Source organism: Aptenodytes patagonicus, chromosome 4 (genome assembly GCF_965638725.1).
Source record: "Aptenodytes patagonicus chromosome 4, bAptPat1.pri.cur, whole genome shotgun sequence".
Taxonomy (NCBI): domain Eukaryota; kingdom Metazoa; phylum Chordata; class Aves; order Sphenisciformes; family Spheniscidae; genus Aptenodytes; species Aptenodytes patagonicus.
In genome coordinates this window covers 83,335,500-83,355,055 of record NC_134952.1, presented here as the reverse complement: position 1 = coordinate 83,355,055, position 19,556 = coordinate 83,335,500, and the positions used below count along the sequence as shown (strand labels likewise).

General features: G+C 67.4%; 2 protein-coding genes and 1 long non-coding RNA gene across 3 annotated transcripts in view; 2 read left to right on the top strand and 1 right to left on the bottom strand.

Moving 5' to 3' along the window:
- Positions 1–1,298, top strand: part of FRAS1 (Fraser extracellular matrix complex subunit 1) — a 171,995-nt gene extending 170,697 nt beyond the window's left edge. The window contains exon 74 of the mRNA XM_076337699.1: positions 129–1,298. Coding sequence (XP_076193814.1) covers positions 129–713 — 585 coding nt within the window. The 3' untranslated portion in view covers positions 714–1,298. The remainder of the gene's footprint in view (positions 1–128) is intronic.
- A 4,110-nt stretch (positions 1,299–5,408) lies between these two features.
- LOC143159888 (uncharacterized) lies at positions 5,409–8,354 on the top strand. The gene is made up of 4 exons (XR_012995264.1): positions 5,409–6,308; positions 6,503–6,774; positions 7,737–7,925; positions 8,075–8,354. It is a non-coding gene; the product is annotated as an uncharacterized LOC143159888 (long non-coding RNA).
- A 6,286-nt stretch (positions 8,355–14,640) lies between these two features.
- Positions 14,641–19,542, bottom strand: GSR (glutathione-disulfide reductase). Its single transcript, XM_076337422.1, has 13 exons — positions 19,411–19,542; positions 18,595–18,621; positions 18,244–18,332; positions 17,765–17,834; positions 17,445–17,592; positions 17,268–17,322; positions 17,089–17,188; positions 16,492–16,578; positions 16,135–16,296; positions 15,705–15,816; positions 15,494–15,625; positions 15,161–15,294; positions 14,641–14,950 (listed from the first exon to the last, which is right to left on the bottom strand). Exons 1-13 carry the CDS (start codon positions 19,537–19,539, stop codon positions 14,801–14,803), a joined length of 1,395 nt encoding a protein of 464 aa, XP_076193537.1. The 5' UTR covers positions 19,540–19,542; the 3' UTR covers positions 14,641–14,800.
- Positions 19,543–19,556: the final 14 nt, after the last annotated feature.

Here is a 19,556-nt window from a genome sequence, read left to right as displayed (position 1 = left end):
TGTTGGTGTTTGCACGAGTCAAGAAATGGGATGAAAAATGCAACCAGCTCTACCTTCACTTAACAGAATCGCTTGATCTGAAGGCCGTAATTAAAATTTCCTGTGTGCATGTCTTCCCTTTCTTAAAGGTGGAAGCTGGACACCAGTGGTACCTCCAAGTCATCTACGTAATTGGCCCAGAGAGCATGGCAGGGCCTCGCGTTCAGCGATCCCTCACTCGCCGCTGGAAACGCGGCCGCAGGGACTTGGTCGATAGCGACGGGAGGCTGATGCTGGATGACTCCTTAATCTACGACAACGAGGGCGACCAGATCAAGAACGGCACCAACATGAAGTCGCTGATCTTGGAGAGGGAGGAAGCCGCCGTCGCAGCCTCCTTATCTCAAACGGGCGCTTCCCTGGGGAGCGCCTTCGCTGCCATCGCCCTGCTGCTGCTGGTGCTTTCGGGAGTTTGCCTCCTCGCCAGGAAGTGTCGAAAGCTGCGGAGGAAGCGGGAGGCTGCCAGAGCCGCCCCGGAGGAGCATCCCCTGAACACCAAGGTGGAGCTGCCCAGGGGCGCGGAGAAGGCTCTGGACAGCCGGTACTGCACCGTGAGGAACATTAATATATTGAGGGAAACCGGGGGCGTCTGCGAGGGGAAAGGCAGGAAGGTGAAGCAGGTGAACTTGGAAGTCAAAGCCCACAGCAATTTGCACGACGGAACAGAAGTCTAATGGAGCGCACACTTTGGTTTGGTAAAAGCCTTTTATAAATGGTAAAAAAAAAAAAAACAAACCCAAAACTCAAAAAAAGAAAAAAAGCTAAGAAAAGTTATGCTGGTATTTTTATACTCTTGTGAGAAGGAGGAGAGTGGCTCTAGCTCACCTCTGCTCCCGGCTGAGCTGCCTCCTTGCACAGCACCGCTGGAGCCAGGCCGGGCAGGCAGTGCAGAGTTCTCCATCCGTGCCCGCGCCGTGCTCCTCCAGCTCTGCCGCTTCCCTGAGGGCGGCCCGGGGAGCCCAGCACCTCCCTCGGCGCAGGGAGGGGGCCCAGGCCTGTGGCGGGGCATCGTGGGGACGCTGTCCCCCCCCCCCCAGCATGGAGGGGTGGCTCTGCATCAGCCGGGGGAGAGCAGCAGGGACCCTCTGCTCCCGGCCCGCGGGGCTCGGGGTCGGTTCCCCGCCTCGCCGGGGAATAAAGCGAGAAAAACACCACCGCCTTGTTTAATACCCGAGGCGATCGGCCTTGGTTTGGTGCTTAAAATGAGGCTAAACCCTACCGCAAACCAAAGGCCAAGCCCGGTGCTCAGTACCTGGGGGTTGGGGGGTTCATTTTGGGGCGGTGCTGGCTTGGGGAGGGGGGGGGGGGGGCGAGGCGCGGGGCTCCGCACCTCCTCACCTCCTCCTGGGCTGCCAGCGTGGGCGACACCCGCTGTGCTGCCCGCGCCGGCCCTGCAACGCTTAGCGCGAGGGCCCGGCGTCGCCGGTCCCGGTGCCGGTACCGGGGGCTGCGGTGCCGCCCCACGTCCACCAGATGGCGCCGCGTTCAGCAGTGCCGCTCTGCGTCCGCCAGAGGGCGCCATCCCGGGCGCGGAGGCGGGGTGGGGGGGGTGTGCCGTGCCCCGCTGTGTCGCTCCGCGTCCACCAGGGGGCGCCGCCGGGCGGGGCGGGGCGGGGCGGGGCGGCAGGTACCGGCGGGGCGCTCGGGGCTACGGCCGGAGCGCGGCCTGGGCCCCCCCCGGGCAGCTCCGGGACACTGCTGCGGCTGGGGGTCCCCCCCCGCGGGGCTCCTTCCCCCAGGGCCGGGGGGCCGCGGCCCGGGGAACGGTTCCTCCTTCCCCCCGCCCTGAGTGCCTGGAGGGGCTGTGCCGGCCTTGCCGTGGCTCCCTTGCTGTGCCCCCCCCCGCACCTCCCCGCGACCCCGGGTCCCAACCGGGCAGCCCCGTCCCACCCCGCGGGCGAGGGAGGGGTACGCGCACCCCTGCCCAGGGAGCGGCACCGAGGGGAGCCGGCAGAAGGGGAGCGGGGACCCGCCGCTGGGCCGAAGCCCCCCTGGGCCACCGTGTGCCCCCTGCCTGGGGCGGCTGCCCGCGCGGAGCCGGGGGGGTGCCCGCCTCGATCCGTCCCTGCCAGCGCTTGGGGGGTGAACATCGCTGCCTCACGGGGAGGGACTGAGGAGGCAGCGACTGGCATCGACTAATTATCAAACGCGGAAAACGCTGCATCACCGCCGAGCGGGCGGCGGGTGCTCGTGGGTCAGCTCTAGGAAGGACCTTTGTCCTCCAGCTCTTCACGGCCCCCGTTCCTTACAGCAGACGCGGCTTTCGGCGGGTCCTGAACAGCAGCGTCACACCTCGGTGCTGCATGAAAAGTAAATACTCTGTTTACAGACGTGGGTTAATGAGTTAAACAGTCAAAGCGTCGTACAACCGTCGAACGAACGTCACAAGTCGCAGGCTGCTCTCGCAGGCTTCGATGCCGCAGACGGGTATTGCTCGCAATGACTTTGTAGGAAACGAGGTTTGCCTGCAGAGCCCACAGTTGCGTCCCCCGACCGGAGCACGGGGAACGTTTTCCGCCAGCGATCTGTCTGAAAGCCCTCGAATAGCAGACGTGGCCGCTTACAGATCGAATGACAACTGAGCTTGAGCTGTGCTTGGGAGTTGTAATTTATTATTTGAAAAGTTTGAGCTTTGGTAGCCGAAGAACCTTGCCCGTCTGCTGGCAGGCTTCGGAAAGTAGTAGGAATGCGTATTTTCAGGATTTACTGTATTTTGAGTGATTAAAGATGAATTACAAGTACAGGAAGTAAATTGCAAGTGATTGATAGCTCCGTTAACATACTACTGTTCTTTCCTGTAACCTAACGGGCTGCTTAAGAAAATGTGATGAGCAAAGAGATCAAAAGTATTGGAAAAAAATCCCCTCTCTCCCTCTTACCTAGAGATCTAGAGTTACCTTTCTTTCTTTGTTTTGTAAATACATACGTTCTCCTTCGGCATGGTCTCTTTTTACTAAAAAAAAGAAGAAAAAGAAACGTCTCTGAGGTCCAACAGGTCCAAATAATCTATTCCTACTGAAAGCGATGCGAGTTCTGCGTTTTAAACTAACTGGTCTTGGTCCTCCCGAGGAGATAAAAGATGGGGAACCCACGGTGAAACCACAGTTTATTGGAGCTACGGAGCTCTCTGGATTGTTCTGTTGGGTTTTTTCGCTTTTTGATGCATTTACTTGGCGGCAAACTTTTTAGCAGGGCCTGTTGCGACAGGCCAAGGGGGAATGGCTTTAAACTAAAGGGGGGTAGATTCAGACTAGATCTAAGGAAGAAGTGTTTTACGCTGAGGGTGGTGAAGCACTGGCCCAGGTTGCCCAGAGAGGTGGTGGGTGCCCCATCCCTGGAACCGTTCCAGGTCAGGCTGGACGGGGCTCTGAGCAACCTGCTCTAGTTGAAGATGTCCCTGCCCACAGCAGGGGGGTTGGACTAGATGGCCTTGAGAGGTCCCTTCCAACCCAAACCGTTCTAGGATTCTATGGTTCTGTGACTGCTTGTCTTTCAGCACTGAAAAGAGCCTTTCATGAGGTTGTAAATCATTCCCGCTCCTCGAATATGAATAGGAAAATTTAATGCTGAATATGCTGGGAATATTTAGCTTAGAAATACTGAAAGTGTTGTATAAACATTGAAAAAAGGTTAGAAACCGAAGACGTCGAAGCTTGCTGCAGGTCCAGCGCGAACCGATGACACCTTCTGCTCCTTAATGCACTCTGGGCACGTGACAGGTTGTAAAGCATTCACTGTCATAACCTCAGTATTAATATCATACTTTTAATACTAAATAATTCTTAACTAATTACTTAATACATGTTGGCTAATTAGATAATAACTGTTCTGGGCATTGTAGGAACATTGAACAGGGTCGGACTCGAAGACGGGGTTGGGGGTCTGAAAAGCGCCGTTTCCCCCAGAGACTATCTCAGACGTTTAATTCGGCCTGGTGCATGCCGGCCTCCCTAACTGCGGGGACCAACGCGACCAGACCCCCACCTCTGGTGGGGGTCCACGCACCCTGCCCACCCGCCTCCCGCACCCACCCGGCCTGCCCCCCTCCCACCCCAATGCCCTCCTGCCCACACCCACCCTGCCCCCCTCCCACCCGCACCCCAACACCCTCCTGCCCTCACCCCAACACCCTCCCACCACCCAGCACCCGGGTCTGCCCCCCCCCCAACCAGCCGACCAGGCCCCCGTTTCCCAGCCCAAACACCCAGGACTCGGGCCCTGCTCCAGCCCCGGCAGCCCCTTCCCCAGACCCAGAAACGCCGGACCGGGGCTCGGGGCTCCGGCCTGGGAAAGGCCCGGACCGCTCTGTGCCGCCGAGCCCCGGCCCGAGGTTGTGATTCCCCGGAACACCCGGCCGAGCCCCGCACCCCCCCTGCCCCGCCTGCGGGGTCGGACGGGCCCGGGAGCCCCGGCGCTGTCGGGCGGTGCTTGGGAACTGGCCGGGGGGACCCGCGGGGCGGGCACGGCCCCGGGCGGCTCGGGCGAGGACGGGGGGCGCCGGGCTCCGGCCCTCCGGGCTTTATTCCCCGGCGCCCCGAGCCCCGACGGCTCCTCCGCGGAGCCACCGCCAGCGCGGCCGCCCGGGCACCGGCACTTGACCACCTACCCCGGCCCGGACACCCCCCCCCGGGGCCGCGGCCCCTTCGCCGCTGCCGCCCCCGGCCGCTGCTCGGCCACAGCCCCGACCTCACGGCCCCCAACCGCGGGTCCGGCTCCCGCGGCTCCGCCGCCCCCAGCCCCAGCGGGGCCCTAAGGCTCCCGCGGGCCGAGCCCCCCGCGCCTCACCTGGCCCCGCCGGTGGAGCGGGGCCGGGACCGACCACCGCTACCTCAGGGCCGGCGGCGGCGCCAACGGCGGAAATAAAAATGGAGGAAGACGGCGGCCGGGAAGGGACAAACCTCTGAGGGCAACGCCCCGCGCAGGCGGGCGGCGGCCCCGCCTCCCGCCCACGCGTTCCTTCCCGGTCACGCCCCGAATCAAGCCCCGCCCCCGCCCCCGCAGTCACGTGCCGCCGCGGCGGCAGGTGCGCGGAGGCCCCCGAGGCTTCAAAACCCCCTCGCGGCCGCCAGGGGGCGCCGCCGTCGCGGGACCGGCGGCGTCGGGAGCGCGGTCCGGGTCCCGGGTCTCCGGCCGGCGGGTCCCGCCCGGGCTCGGGGCCGTTTCTCCGCCACGCCCGGGCCCCGCCCGCGCCGCGGCTGCTCCCGGTGCCGCTCCCGGTGCCGCCGCCGCGTCTCCCTGCCCGGGGCCGAGAGGTACACCAGCGCCTCTGGGCGTGCTCCGGGCCGGGGCCGGGGCCGTGCCGGGCCCGGGCGTGCCGTCTCCCCGGGGCTCCTCCGGGGAGGCTCCGGTCGCGGCTCTCACGGTACCGGCGCGGGGCGGCCGCAGCCGGCGGGCGGGAACCGGGAGCGACGCCGTCTCCCGCCTGCCCCGGGCGGCCTCGGGGTCCCGGGCCGGAGCCGGGCGAGGGCAACGGGGGAAACCGGGGGAAAATGGGGCAGAACCGGGGCCGTTGCCTCCTTTCTCCCCCCGCTGGCGGGCTCCGGTGTGGGAGCGGGGGCGCCGGCCGCTGCCCGTTAGGTGCTGCCCGAAGCTCAGGTCCGCGCCCTGCCTGCAGGCAGCTGCCGGGGGGCCGGTGCGGGCCCTGCCTCTCCCCGCAGGCAGCGGGTGCTGCCCCCGTCCCCTCCCGGGGCCGGACCCCCCCGGCTCCGGGCTGGCGGCTCTTGCCGGGACCCACGGGGGACCCTGGGCAGGCGCGGGCTGGCTGCGGGCCCCCGGGTTCCCCAGCGGCAGGAGCCGCCTGCCCTGCCCTGCCCGCGCCGGCACCCACGGGTGAGTGGTCTGTTTCCCTCTCCCCCGGTGCGGGATCCCCCGTGGGTGCCCGGCTGGGGCCCGGTGGCTTTCCCAGCGGGTTTCGGCACCGACCCTCTGGGGTCCCCTCTCGGGGGGCAGCAGCTGCAGCTCGGCCTGTGGGGCTGGGGGTCCCCGGCAGCTCCCGGTTTCCACCACGGGATCAGCCCCCGCTCGAACCGTGTCCTGGCGACAGGCCGTGGGGGCTCCGCATGCCGCGTCTCCCACCCGGCACCTGGGGGAGACGGGGACCCGGCGGGGCTGGGGGTCTCCCGGTGACCCCTCCCGCCGCTGGGCTCCCTCCTCCCGGTGCAGGCACCGGCTGGTTTCTTCTCTCCAGCTCTTTTTCGGAGCGGCTGCCGGCAGGACAGACCCCTCCGGCCTGGCGCTGGCTCTGCCGGAGCCGGGGAGAGCTGGGAGCGGTGAGTGTGGGAGCTGCTGCTGGGGGGAACCGGTTTCCAGTGGGCTTCAGCCCTTCAGCCCTGCCCGGCATCATCCTCGTGGGCAGATGCCCGAGGGCCGGAGCCAGCAGCGTCAGGCGCTGCCATGGCAGGGCCTGGGGCTGGCTCTGGGCCCTGTGTGAAGCCCTGCTTTGACTGAAAACCTTCTTTTTCAGCTCAAAACGTGCTGCAGTGGGAGCAGAAGCGGCTCCAGGGATCTACGCTGGCTCCTGCAGCCCCATCAGTGAGATGGTGAAGCCGGCCTGGCCAGGCACAGGGAGCGATGGCCGTCCCAGTGCCGCCGGTCCCTCGGGGTGTTGGTGGCCCAGGCGATGCCTCGTGACTGTGCCGACGCGTGGGGAAGGCTCATCCCGGTGCCTGGGCGAGGAGCGCGGCCCCGAGGCAGCAAGCACCGGGGGACGCCGGCGGGGAGGACGTGCCTGGTAAGGTGAGTGCCCCGAGGCGGCGGCTGAGCAGAGATGTGCGGTGGGACCGGGGCGCTCGGCTCCCCGGGCCGGCTGTGCCGGCGGGGCCTGGGGGATCTCCAGTGCCGCAGGAGGGGCCGGGTCCCTGCAGGGTCCCGGGGGACAGAGGGGCAGGCTGGGGTCCTGTCCCCGGCTGTGGGAGTGGGGTGCTGGGGGCTGCCGTGCCCCGGGGGCGCCAGGACCGAGCGGGCGCGAGGGAGCCGGGCCTGGCCGGAGCCTGGGGAGCGGTTTTGTGCTCGGGGCATGCTGGCTTTGCCCCTGGTCCTGCCGGCGGGGCGGCCGAGGGATGGGGAGGGTGGGTGCCATCCCCCGGAAGGGTTCCTGGCACCGGTGGGGCAGTGCTGGTGGGTCGCTGTGGGTGCTGGTGTGTGTCCCTTGGGGCTGGGGCCTGTTTGCCTGCCTGGGGGGGTTCCCCCTGCGGCCAGTGGCTGTTTGTGGGTGTGGAGGGGGCCCTGGGGGGCCCCACAGTTCCCGTCCCCGCAGCCCACCCCAAGCTGGGGCCGGGCAGGTCAGTGCCGTGTGTTTGGGGAGGTGGGAGTGGGCGCTGCTGGGGTCCGGCCCAGACCCCGCTGGCACTGGTGCGGTGCCGGCCTTGGCCCGTCTGGGGCTGCTGGTTGTCGGTCTGGGCCGCTGCTGCTGCTGCCGCTGCTGCGCGGGGAGAGGGGGTTTTCAGCCAGATCCTGGCTCTCGCCCACTCTCCCGAGGATAAATGAGACGTTTCTGGTGTCTCGTCCCCATCTCTCTCTCCTGTCGTGGGTGCGCGGCACGGGGGAGCCGCTGTCAAAAGCACCGGCGAGGGGCCGGGCAGAGCTGCCCGTGCCCGGGAGGCAGCAGGGTTTGCCCGGGCAGCATCTCCGGGGCTCTTTGGGCCGTGCCATGCGGTGCCGCCGGGAGCTCCGACTGTCCCACATCTCTCCCTGTGCAGTGACGGACGGACGGACAGAGGAGCCCCAGCCACGCCAGGAGCCCCATGGGGTGCGGAGCCCCAGGAAGAAGCCGGGCTGCCTACGCCGAGGCCAACGCTGCCGCCTGCCCTGCGCGTGGCCCCGCTCCTGGCTGGGGACGGCCCTGCCAGCACCCGCCCGGAGATGCTGCGGGGCCTGCGCGGATCCAGGTCAGTTGTTTGGGCCCCCGTTTGTTTTGGGTCCAGCTCAATTTGCGGGTCCCGTTTGTTTGTTCGGGCTCCTGTTTGTTTCTGGTCCTGCTTGTTCCAGCCCCAGCTCAGTTTTGGTTCCTGTACCAGTTTTTCTGCTCTGGTTTCAGGTCCAGCTCATGGACGGCTCCAGCTCAGTTTTGGCTCCAGTTCGTGGATGGTTCCAGCTCCTCGATGGCTCCAGCTCAGTTTTGGCTCCAGTTCGTGGATGGTTCCAGCTCCTCCTGGCTTCCAGTTCGTTTCAGCACCAGCTTGTTCTGGCTCCGGTTGCTCTGCGGCTCCAGCTCATTCGTTCCAGCTTGTGCTTGTTGAAACGATCTTGGCTTTTGGCAAGGTCGTAAATCAATCACTGTCATAACTTGGATATGAATATTAAATGTCATAACTGTACACACGTTGACTAACGAGTTGGTGTTTATTGTTCACGCACCCTCCCGGGGGTTGTACACCCCCGGAATGAAGACCTGGACGGGCGAAGAGGGTGGGGAAAGCGCCGTTTCCCCCAGAGACTATCTCAGACGTTTAATTCGGCCTGGTGCATGCCGGCCTCCCTAACTGCGGGGACCAACGCGACCGGACCCCCACCTCCGGTGGGGGTCCACGCACCCTGCCCACCCGCCTCCCGCACCCACCCGGCCTGCCCCCCTCCCACCCCAATGCCCTCCCACCCACACCCACCCACCCGGCCTGCCCCCCTCCCACCCCAATGCCCTCCCGCCCGCTCGTACCCACCCTGCCCCCCTCCCACCTGCACCCCAGCGCCCTCCCACCCGCACCCCAACACCCTCCTGCCACCCAGCCCCATGTCAGCCCCCCCCAGCCAGGTCCCCGTTTCCCAGCCCAAACACCCAGGACTCGGGCCCTGCTCCAGCCCCGGCAGCCCCTTCCCCAGACCCAGAAACGCCGGACCGGGGCTCGGGGCTCCGGCCTGGGAAAGGCCCGGACCGCTCTGTGCCGCCGAGCCCCGGCCCGAGGTTGTGATTCCCCGGAACACCCGGCCGAGCCCCGCACCCCCCCTGCCCCGCCTGCGGGGTCGGACGGGCCCGGGAGCCCCGGCGCTGTCGGGCGGTGCTTGGGAACTGGTCGGGGGGACCCGCGGGGCGGGCACGGCCCCGGGCGGCTCGGGCGAGGACGGGGGGCGCCGGGCTCCGGCCCTCCGGGCTTTATTCCCCGGCGCCCCGAGCCCCGCCGGCTCCTCCGCGGAGCCACCGCCAGCGCGGCCGCCCGCGCACCGGCACTTGACCACCTACCCCGGCCCGGACACCCCCCCCGGGCCGCGGCCCCGCTCGGCCGCAGCCCCTTCCCCGCTTCCCGTTCCCAGCCGCGGCTCCGCTCCCGGGCCGAGCCTCCCGGGCCGAGCGTCCCGGGCCGAGCCCCCCGCGCCTCACCTGGCCCCGCCGGGGGAGCCCGGCCCGGCCCGGCCGCTGCCGCCCCGGGGCCGCGGGCGCCGCCGCCGGGGGGGAACGACAAAATGAGGCAGACGGCGGCCGCCGGGGCTCAAATCTCCTCGGCCCCGCCCCGCGCAGGCGCCCCGGGGCACCGCCCACTCGCCCCGCCCTCGCACCTGTGCCAGGACACGCCCCGCGCAGGCGCCCTCGGCCAACGCCCCCTCGCACCTGTGCCGGGCCACGCCCCGAGGCTCCGCCCACTCGCCCCGCCCCTGCGCCCGGCACGCCCCGCGCAGGCGCGATGAGGCCCCGCCCCTCCGCGCCCCGCCCCGCGCACGCGCCTCCTCTTCCGCCGCCAGAACCGCCCCGGCCCCGAGCGCGGCGGACGCCGGTAGCGGGACGCGGGGACGGAGCCCCGGCCCGGGGGCCTCTCCCGGGGCCGTGCGGAGCGGGGGGCGGTGAGGCTGGGCTGGGGTCGCGTTTGGGGCTGGGGCTGGGGACGGGACCCGGGCCCGGTCTCGCGGGCGCGCGGAGCCGGCGGGGGAGCCTCGACCGGCGTCCGCCTCTCCCCGGGCGGGTTGCGGGTCCCGGGGCTCTGTCCCGCCCCGCGGAGCCGGAGGACCGCGGCAGCGCCGGGGCCGGGCCCGCTCTCTGCCGAGCCCCCGGCCTCGCCGTCCCGGCGCCGCGGGCAGGAGGAGCCGCGCTCCGGGCCCGGGCCCCAGCCGGGAGCTGCCCCGGTCGGGACCGGTGGCCGAAGTCCCGCGTTCGCTGCCCGCTCCTGCCTGCGTCTCCGGGCACCGTCCCGGCCGGGGCTCTGCCGGGGCCGGGGTCGCTCACCGGGCGCCGGCGGCTCCGCGCCGACACCGAATAAAGGCTGGAAGCCGCCGGCGGCGCCGGGGCTGCCCCGGCACCGTCTGACCGGGTCCCGCACCGGGGTCCCCAGCCCGTGAGCACCGACCGGGGAACGGCCCGGGGAGGGGAAGGGGCGTCTCGGCTCCCAGAGCGCCTTGTGCCCCCGGGCCCTGCCCGCCCCAGGAGCGGCCGGGGGGCTCCAGGGCCGAGCCCGGACCCGCGGGGCTGGGGCTCTGTTGCCGGGCCCCCGGCCAGCAGCGGGGCCGGGGCCCTTTCCCAAGCCCCGACGTTGGCCGGATGAGCCTCATTTCGACCCCAAAAACCGCAGCGCTGAGCCTGCGCCTCGGAGCCCAACGCGGCGGGGCTCAGCCTCCCTCTGCAAACCCGAAAACCGCCCCGACCAGCCTGGGTCCGGCCCCAGCACCCCCGGGCCGGGGCCCTGGTTTCCAAGCACGAAAACACACGGCTCGACTTGGTCTCTGTTTCCGAGCCCCGAAACGCGGGAGTTTGGGTCTCGCTTCTCACGACCTTGAACTGCCCCCGTGAGCCCGGTTTCACGCTCCCGCGACGCAGGACTCGGTCCCTCTTCCACAGCCCCAAAACCGGCCGAATGGGAGGGGGCCCAAGCCCCGACGACCCAGGGCTTGGGGTCTGAGCCCTCCCCCCCAGAACGCAGCACTTAGTTTCCGAGCCCTAAACCTGGCCAAATGAGCCCGGCTCCAAAAACGCAGGGCTTCTAGTCTCCCTTTCCCGGTCTCGATGAGCCCGGTTTCACGCTCCCCCAACGCAGGACTTGGTCTCTCTTTCACAGCCCCAAAACCGGCCGAATGGGACCGGTTCTGAGCCCTCCCCCGCCCCAAAACGCAGCACTTTCAGTCTCAATTTCCGAGCCCTAAACCTGGCCAAATGAGCCCGGCTCCAAAAACGCAGGGCTTAGTCTCCGTTTCTCAGCCCGAAAAAATGCACGACTGACTGCTTAGGCTGGGCTTCGGGGCCCGAAAAGTGGCCAAACGAGCCTGGTACCGAGCCCCCCAAACCCAGGACTTGGGCTCCGTTTCCCGAGCACTAACACGCGGGACTTAGTCTCTGGTTTTGAGCCCCAAAACGCAGGACTCGGTCCCCGTGTTCAAGCGGTGACGGGGCCCAGCTCGGCCTCACCCCAGGGTGCCCCTCTCTCACCCCCGAGCCCCATGACTTGCCCTCACTTTCCCCGAAGTCGAGTGAGCCGGGGTTTTGCCCCCCCGAGCCTGTGTCCAAGCCCGGAAAACACAGGGCTCGGTTTCGAGCCCCGCGAGCCCGGTTTCGTGTCCTGAGAACGCTCAATCTCTGTTTCCGAGCCCCGAAAACGCAGGGCTGACCGAGTCCCCACCTTCAAGCCCCCAAACCCACCCCTCCAGCTCGTTTTCGAGGCCGAAAGAACCAAGGACCGGGTCTCCCTTTTCGAGCCCCGCAAACGTGGGGCTTCGGGGGTTTTAGCCCGCGTGCCCGGGTCTGACCACACGGCTCGGCTCCCGTCCCTGAGCCCCCGGCCCCGCCGGGCTTTGAGCTGCGAAACCCCTTGGCTCTGCCTCTGCCCCCCCAAACCCCGGGAGTTACTGCCCCTTCGGCGCCCCCCGAGCTCCATCTCACCGGCCCGGGTCCTGCTGCGTGAAAACCCACGACTGGGCCCGGCCCTGAGCCCCGGACCAACCCCCGGTACCCGGTCTGAGCCCCGGGACAGGCCCCGAGCCGGCTGGCACGTCTCCCCACACCCACCACTGCGGCTGTGCCGCCGAGCCCCGGCCCGAGGTTGTGGGTCCCCGGAACACCCGGCCGAGCCCCGCACCCCCCCTGCCCCGCCTGCGGGGTCGGACGGGCCCGGGAGCCCCGGCGCTGTCGGGCGGTGCTTGGGAACTGGCCGGGGGGACCCGCGGGGCGGGCACGGCCCCGGGCGGCTCGGGCGAGGACGGGGGGCGCCGGGCTCCGGCCCTCCGGGCTTTATTCCCCGGCGCCCCGAGCCCCGACGGCTCCTCCGCGGAGCCACCGCCAGCGCGGCCGCTCTTCCTCGTCCCGTCCCCGCGGCGACTGCCCCACCGGGGCCGCCCCTCGCCGGGGTCCCGCGGCTCCGGCCCGCAGCAGCCCCGCTCGCCCACACGGCCCGGCCCGGACACCGCCCCCGCGGCCGCGCCGCCCCTCCCCGGCCTTGTTCCCGCCCGGGCCTCTGCAGCCGATCCCCCCCCTCCTCACCTGGGGCGGGCGGGCGGACACCGCCCCTCCGCCGCCCCGCGGCTCCGAGCGCCCGGGGCTCCCGCCGCGGGGCCGGCCCGGGCCCTCCCCGCCCGCGGGGCCGCCGCTGCACCGCGGGGCCGCAGCCCCCGCCCGGGGACCCGGCCCGGCCCGGCGCCGCCCGCGCCCTGGAACTGAGGGAGAGGGCGGGAGGGGAAGACGGCGGCCGCCAGGGGCCAAAGCTGCCTGGGCCCCGCCCCGCGCAGGCGCTCTGGGTCCCCGCCCCGCCCGGGGGCGGGGGCTCCGCGGGGGCGGGCCCCGCGGGCAGGGAGGGGCGAGGTTAGCGGGCGTGGCGTGGCCAGGGGGCGTGGCGGGCCATCGGCCGCGGGGTCCCAGCGCCCGCCCGCGCCCCGGGCACCACCGAGGACGCTGCGGGCGAACACCGGCTGCGGTCGGGGCACCGACCCGGCCGCTCGCTCCGCCCCGCGCAGGCGGCCCCGGGTGAGGGCGACGGTGGGAGACCCTCGGTGCGGACGTAGCGCGGCGGGCACCCACCCACGCCCCAGCCCCTAGGGGCTCACCGTGCCCGGGTCGGAGACCCACCCGGGGGCGGGAGGAGACCCGGGGCTCGGCCCCCGTCCGCCCCCCCGCTAAACCCGGCTCACCGGACTCCGGCCCGCCCGGGGCTTCTGGGTCTCCCCGAGAAGGGAGCGGGGTCCCCGAGGGCAGGGCGGGCCGGGCATCTGCCCCTCGGGGCTCCCCGCTCCAGAGCATCCCTGTCCGGGCTGCGCCGGGCCGGGGGGGGGGGCCGCTCTCCCCAGCTCCTCTCGGGTCGCGGGGCGGCGGTTTCGGCCCCTTCCAGCTCTCAGGCCGGCAGCCCCGGAGCTCGGACAGCACAAGGTCGGAGCGGGAGCGGGCCAGAGCCCCCAGGCCACCCCCAGTGTCCCCCCCTCCTGTCACCCGTCCCACCCTGGTCCCGATCCCGATCCCCTCTTCGGTTCCCCCCACCGGGGACCCCAGGGGACGTGGTCTCACGGGGATGCCCGGGGCTCTGCTTCCCTCTGTTTTTTTTCCCCAATTTCCTCCAAAAAGGAGGCTTCTGCGGACACTCGGCCCCTGCCTGTGCCTGTGTGTCCCTGCCTTTCTTTTTTTAGACGCTTTGGTAATTTCTCTGGCTCTGAAGTACAGGACGAATCTCGCAAACACTCTAAAATATGCCTTAAAATAAAGTGACCAAACTTGTCATTTAAAAGGAAGAAAGATACTGACAAAATGCCATTACAGCATATTGACTGAGAGGGTAGAGTCACCGTGATTCAAATGGAGCAATTCACTTCGAATTAACTCCAGGTGACTCCTCTAATGTGCCTGAGGATCGTCCGTGGCAAGCCCAGAGGAAATCTTTTGTGCTTCAGTTAGCAATAAGCCTTGCAAATCATAACATAGATAACTGAGGATACCAGTAATATTTGGGCTTTTGCTTGTCCTGGGGCCCCTAGGAGTCCAATGTACTCTTTAAATATGTGCTGATGGGGTTAGGAGGGCTGGGCAGGGTTTTCCTGCCTGCTACGGTTTTGCCAGCTGGGATGGAGACACCCCAGCAAAGCCTGGAGCCGCACGCCCGGGCTGAACACCAGCATCCCCTTCCTTTGGCCGCTCACCTCCTCCTTAGGTTTCAAGGGAGTCTTCGACCTCGGAGATACTTTGATTTCATGCAAACTATTTATTTCTAGCTAAAGCAAAGCAGAAGCCAGCAGTTCCTCAGCCAGCGCCAGCGCTGTGCCCCACCTCTCCTGGCCAGCTTTGCCCTCGGCCGCTTCAAGCTGCCTCAAGCTTTGAGAGCTCGAGAGCCGCAGCCACGAAGAGCGGAGAGCGATGGGGCAGCGGAGGGGATCTGGAAGCCCCTGAGATGCAGCAGGGTCAGGCCAGCAGCTCCCCCTGTGATCACACATCCAACAGTGATGGCCGATGCATCCACGTCCAACGGCGATGCCGATGCACCCCTCCGTGAGCCCGCGGCGGAGGAGAGAGCCCACCCGGCATACTCCAGCACCCACGAGTACCCCAAGCACCCACCTGCCCCGCTCTGCTGCTCCCCGCACAGCCCTGGTGCCGGGGACGGTATAGGGGGAGCCCGGCCACTGGCAGCCTTCCCCCAAACCGCGCCGAGGGACCGTGCCACCACCCTCTGCGGTTGGGCACGGCGGGAGACAGGCACCATAAAGCGAAAGGCAGAGACATCCCAGCATCACTTTATTTATTTTCCACTCCATCCTGATTTTACAGACACGCTCTCCAGGCAACCGCCTGACGTTAAGGCATTTTTTAAGACATGTAAAACATTTTCCCCAGCTGCAGCTGCTGTCCCCGGGGCTGCCCGTGCCCACCGCCTCAGCGCAGTGTCACCAGCTCTTCGGCAGAAGTGGGGTGAATGGCGACGGTGTTGTCCAGGTCGGCCTTGGTAGCCCCCATTTTGATGGCCACGGCAAAGCCCTGCAGCATTTCGTCGCAGCCCAGCCCTTGCATGTGCAATCCCACCACCTTCGGGGAAGAAGCAAGAGGCCGGATGGGACCCAGCACCGGCAAAATCCAGGCTGAACACCGGGCTTGGCGCTGGGGGAGCTGGATCCCAGCCCAAGACCCGGTCTGAGCAGGTCAGAGCCGACCACGCGGGGACAAGAGGACAGCCAGCCGTGGTCCCCGCCACCCCCCTGCAGCGCCCAGCTGTCCCCCCTGGTCCCCTCCACCCACCTTCTCCTCCTTGCCAGCACACACCAGCTTCATGACGCACTTAACCTTCCTCTGGGTGACAGCGTGGTACAAGGGCATGAAGGACGTGCTGTAGATCTTCACGTTCTCCCTCCCGTGCGTGGCCACGGCTTCGTCTGCAGCAGAAGACACGGCACGTAGGTCAAGGGGATGCCCCGTATACACGAGGCATTTATAAAGAGGGACTCAAAGCACATTTTGCAAGGCTCGGACGGCTTGCCAGAGATCCGATCGTTTCCTCAAGCATCAAACCAGCAGCTCTGAGCCACAATGTCCCCAGCCTCTTCGCGCCCCCCGCGCCCTGTCCGTCCCCACCTTCGGTGAGGCCCACGGTGCCGATGGGCGGGTGGCTGAAGACGACGGTGGGGATGTCACGGTAATCCAGCCGGGAGTCCTGCTTGCCCTCGAAGAGCCTGTGGGCCAGCTTTCTGCCGGCCGCGATGGCCACTGCGGGGAGGGACGGGGAGCCTGAGCTGCGGCACAGCGCGGCACTGAGGGGCTGGGGCGGGGGGCACAGCCACGGTACCTGGGGTGAGGAGGGCTCTCCCGCAGACATCCCCGACGGCATAGACCCCTCTCCTGGTGGTGTTCTGGTACTCGTCCACCACCACATGGCCCTTGGCGTCTACCTGCACCCCCTGCCACGGGAAACAGCAACCACCCCGGGAGGGATGGGACAAGCGATGCCCACAGGGGACCCCTGCCAGTGGCCACCGTGTTCCCCGCGGGGGGCGGGGCACGGTGGGAACACCATCCTGCGGCAGGCTCCGGAGGTCCATGGGACCCCCGGAGACCTGTGGGACCCCTGGAGACCCGTGGAAACCCTAGAGACCTGTGGGACCCCCAGAGACCTGTTGGACCCCTTGAAACCTATGGGACCCCCAGAGACCCGTGGGACACCCGGAGACCCGCGGGCATCCTCGCACCAGCGCGGAAGGGACGTGCTGCCATCTCACCACTTGGTCCAGGCACAGCTCCTCGGTGTTGGGCTCCCGCCCCACGGCCCACAGCAGGCAGTCAACGTCCCGGATCACTCCCTCCGTTGGCTTGCGGCCAGGCACCGAGGAGGACACCGTCACATCCAGCAGCCCCCGGGGGGACTTGGTGACCGTCTTGACCTGCGGGGAACAACAGGAGCCTCAGGGGGAGAAGGTGCCGACGGCTTTTGCCTCGCAACAGGCGACGGCGGCCGCACCGCAGAACCAGGGATGCCGCCAAAGCCACGGCCCATCAAGCGGCGCCCAAAACGCCGGCTTTCCCCCTGGCCCTGCCTCTCCAGGAGGGATGGGACAAGCTGCGGGGCTGCTCTGTACCTGCGTGTGCTTCCAGACATCCACCCCGGTGTTCTCCAGCTCCTGGGTGCAGTTTGAGCTGATCATGGAGTCGAAGGTCCTCAGGACCTGGGCAGGGACCCGCCAGCGTCATCAGACGAGGGTCTGCAGGGGAAGGCACCGCCTGGCAGCCCCCTCCACCGGCATTTCCCTGCGCCCATGCCCCATCCAAGCCCAGAGAGGTTTGGGGCGCTTCTGGTTAATGACAAAGTTCTCCTCTGCTCGTTTTTCCTTTTTTGTTTTTCTTTTTTCAAGTTGTGACTTGAAATAAAGCTCAAGGAAACGGGTGCGGCGGCACGCACAGCTGCAGAAATGCCGGGCGTGCGGGTCGGTGCTGCCGAAATCCTCCTGGCAGCACACCTACGTTCTTCTTCTCGCCCCGTCTGCCCCACCCAGCCCCTCCTTACACCCAACAGCCTGACGCCACCGTCCTCCGCATCGCCATTTCCACCCTCCTGAGCCTGGGCCAACTCGGACCCTCCTTTACCAGCTCACGGCAGCTGATGACCAGAAACCCCCGGCAGACTGGGACGCAGCTGCCGGGTAGGAAGCGCGGCTGGGGACAGCCGGCGGCACTACCTTGTCTTGGCGGATCAGCAGGGATGACTTGGAGCCCAGCGTGGAAAGGATCCCCGCGATTTCCACCGCGATGTAGCCGGCGCCGACAATAACGCTGCGCCTGCGGAGAAACGCCGATGCCATGTGCAGGCGCGTCGGGCCTCCGCCGGCGGCAGCCGGGAGAGTGAGCCCCGCTTTACCTGGGCAGCTCCTCCAGCTCAAAGAAGCCGTCGCTGGTCATCCCCAGGCTGGCACCTGCAAAGCAGAGCCCCTTTCGCACCCCTCGCCAGCCCCTCCTTCCCGCCTCCGCCTCCCAAAGCCTGCTTTGCTTTGGCAGACCTCTCTCCAGGCAGCCCGGGGAATTCCGTCAGGCTCACCGGGAATTTCGCTGTCGGGAGGGACGGCCGGGTGCCCGCCCGTGGCTATAAGGATGTGAGGAGCCGTGTACTTTTTCCCATCCACTTCGACGGTAGGCTCGGGGTCGGCGGTGAACTTGCCATAGCCCCGAATGATGTCGATGTGAGCCTTAGGGGAGTAACGCTTAAGTGGTTAACAGCAGGAGGAGGTGTGCGAGCCAGCTAACGGAGCCAGAGCTTGTACAGTTAGAGAAGAGGACACCCGTTAAGGCTGGAAAAGCGGCCAAAAATCCAGCGGAGCCCGCTTCCCTGCTCAGCTCGCGGGATAAACGCGTGCTCACCTTCTTTACGTTATTCTCATAGATCTCGTTCAGGCGCCTCACGTAAGCGTCGCGTTTCTCTTTAATCGTTCTGGAACAGAGCGGGGGGGCTTATCGTCACCGTGAGCCAACGAAGCTACAGAGCTCAGTGAAAAACAGTTCAATCCCTTCGGTACGTGGCACCCACGCCACAAAATAAAATGGCCCCGAGTTACCCAGCAGGCAGCAGCCTTCCCCACCGACGCAAGGTTTTTGTGCCTGCCTTCCCCGCACCCCTCTTTTCCGGAATCTCTTCCCGCGGGCGGTTTGCCTTTCCAAAATACAGCGGGAATCCCGGCCGTGTAACCAGCTCAGCATCCATCCACGGGAAGCCTCCAAGTGGGCAGGGACCCCTTCGGGGTGGACAACGAGCCACGGGGCCGCAGCGCTGACCTGCGGCTGCTCCCCGCAGGACACGCGCCGGGAAACCCTCGCTTCCAACCGGCTCTTTCCATACTTACCTCCAGTTGAACTTGACGCCGGGCGTTTCGAAGCCGTAGTCGGCGTGATCGTGGACAAACTCCGCGTGGACCGCCGCATTCCACATCACCTGCCCGCACAAACCGCAAGTCGGCTCGGGACGACCGGTTTGATTTGGGGAAAACTCCTGCCACACTTCCCCATGCCTCACCTCTGCCCGGAGCCTCCCACGGGAGACGGGTCGGAGCGCTTCCCGGCATCTCGATGGCTCAATACGCTCCTCCCGCTCCTTCCTCCCCACGCCAGCACCTCCCCGCAATTCGGCGGGCACCCACACCAGACCCAACCCACGGCCAAGGCACCGCTGGAGCCGGCGGCGAAAGCCCACTTACCTTCTTTGGCACGCACCCAACATTGACCTAGGGGGAAATAAGAGGGAGTCTCAGCGTTAAGGCTTAGTTTTTCAAAGGCGACGCCCTGGAGAGCATCCCACGTCGGGCCGGTACCCAATCCCAAGCTCGCTGCCCGGGAAAATAAAGGCAGGATTATGGGTTTCTGGCAAAAGAGGGCTGTAACCGCCTTCGGTGCCTCAAGGTCTCGTGGTGTGCCCGTTTTCCTTCACTTCCTTGAAGGAGAATACGGAAGGTGCGCGGTCTTCAAATAGACGGTTGGGTTTTTTTTTTTTCCCCTCGGTAATTTAAAAGAGGTTTGCTAGGAGAAGGGCGTTTGCCCTCCCTGTCCTGCCCTTCTGGTCCCAGTACGGCCACTCTTTCAGGGGAACCCACTTCGAGCATAAAACTAGTGCCTGTCCCTGGCTTGTTTGAGGAACAAGGTTTGTTTTTTCTGCTCCTTGCCGGCTCGCCGTGCCCGCTAGTTCTGCTTTGCAGCCTTTCGGCGGTAACCCAGTTAGCAGTTGGGCTGCGCGGAGCCGGGACTCGTCAGCATCCCTTTATCGGCCTGAAAACAGCCGAAAAGAGCCAGCGCCCTGCCAGGGGACGGGGGGGGGGGGGGTGTGTGTGGATCGGACCCGTCCCGCTTCCACGCAGCTCGGCGTTGACGAGGCCGGTCCTCGCCCGACGCTCCGCGGCCGGGATGGCGACTCCTGCCTCCCGGGGGAACCCGGGGTGAAGCCCGTCCCTCCCCGGGTAAGGGGGGGGGGGGGTGTCCCCGTCCCCGTCCTCCCACCCCCGGCCTCTCCCGGGACTCACGCAGGTACCGCCGAAGCGACGCGGCTCCACCAGCGCTACCCGGGCGCCCAGCTCCGCCGCCCGGCGGGCCCCCGCCAGCCCCCCGGACCCGCCGCCCAGCACCAGCAGCTCGTAAGCGGCCGCCGCCATGGCTGAGGGTTGGGTAA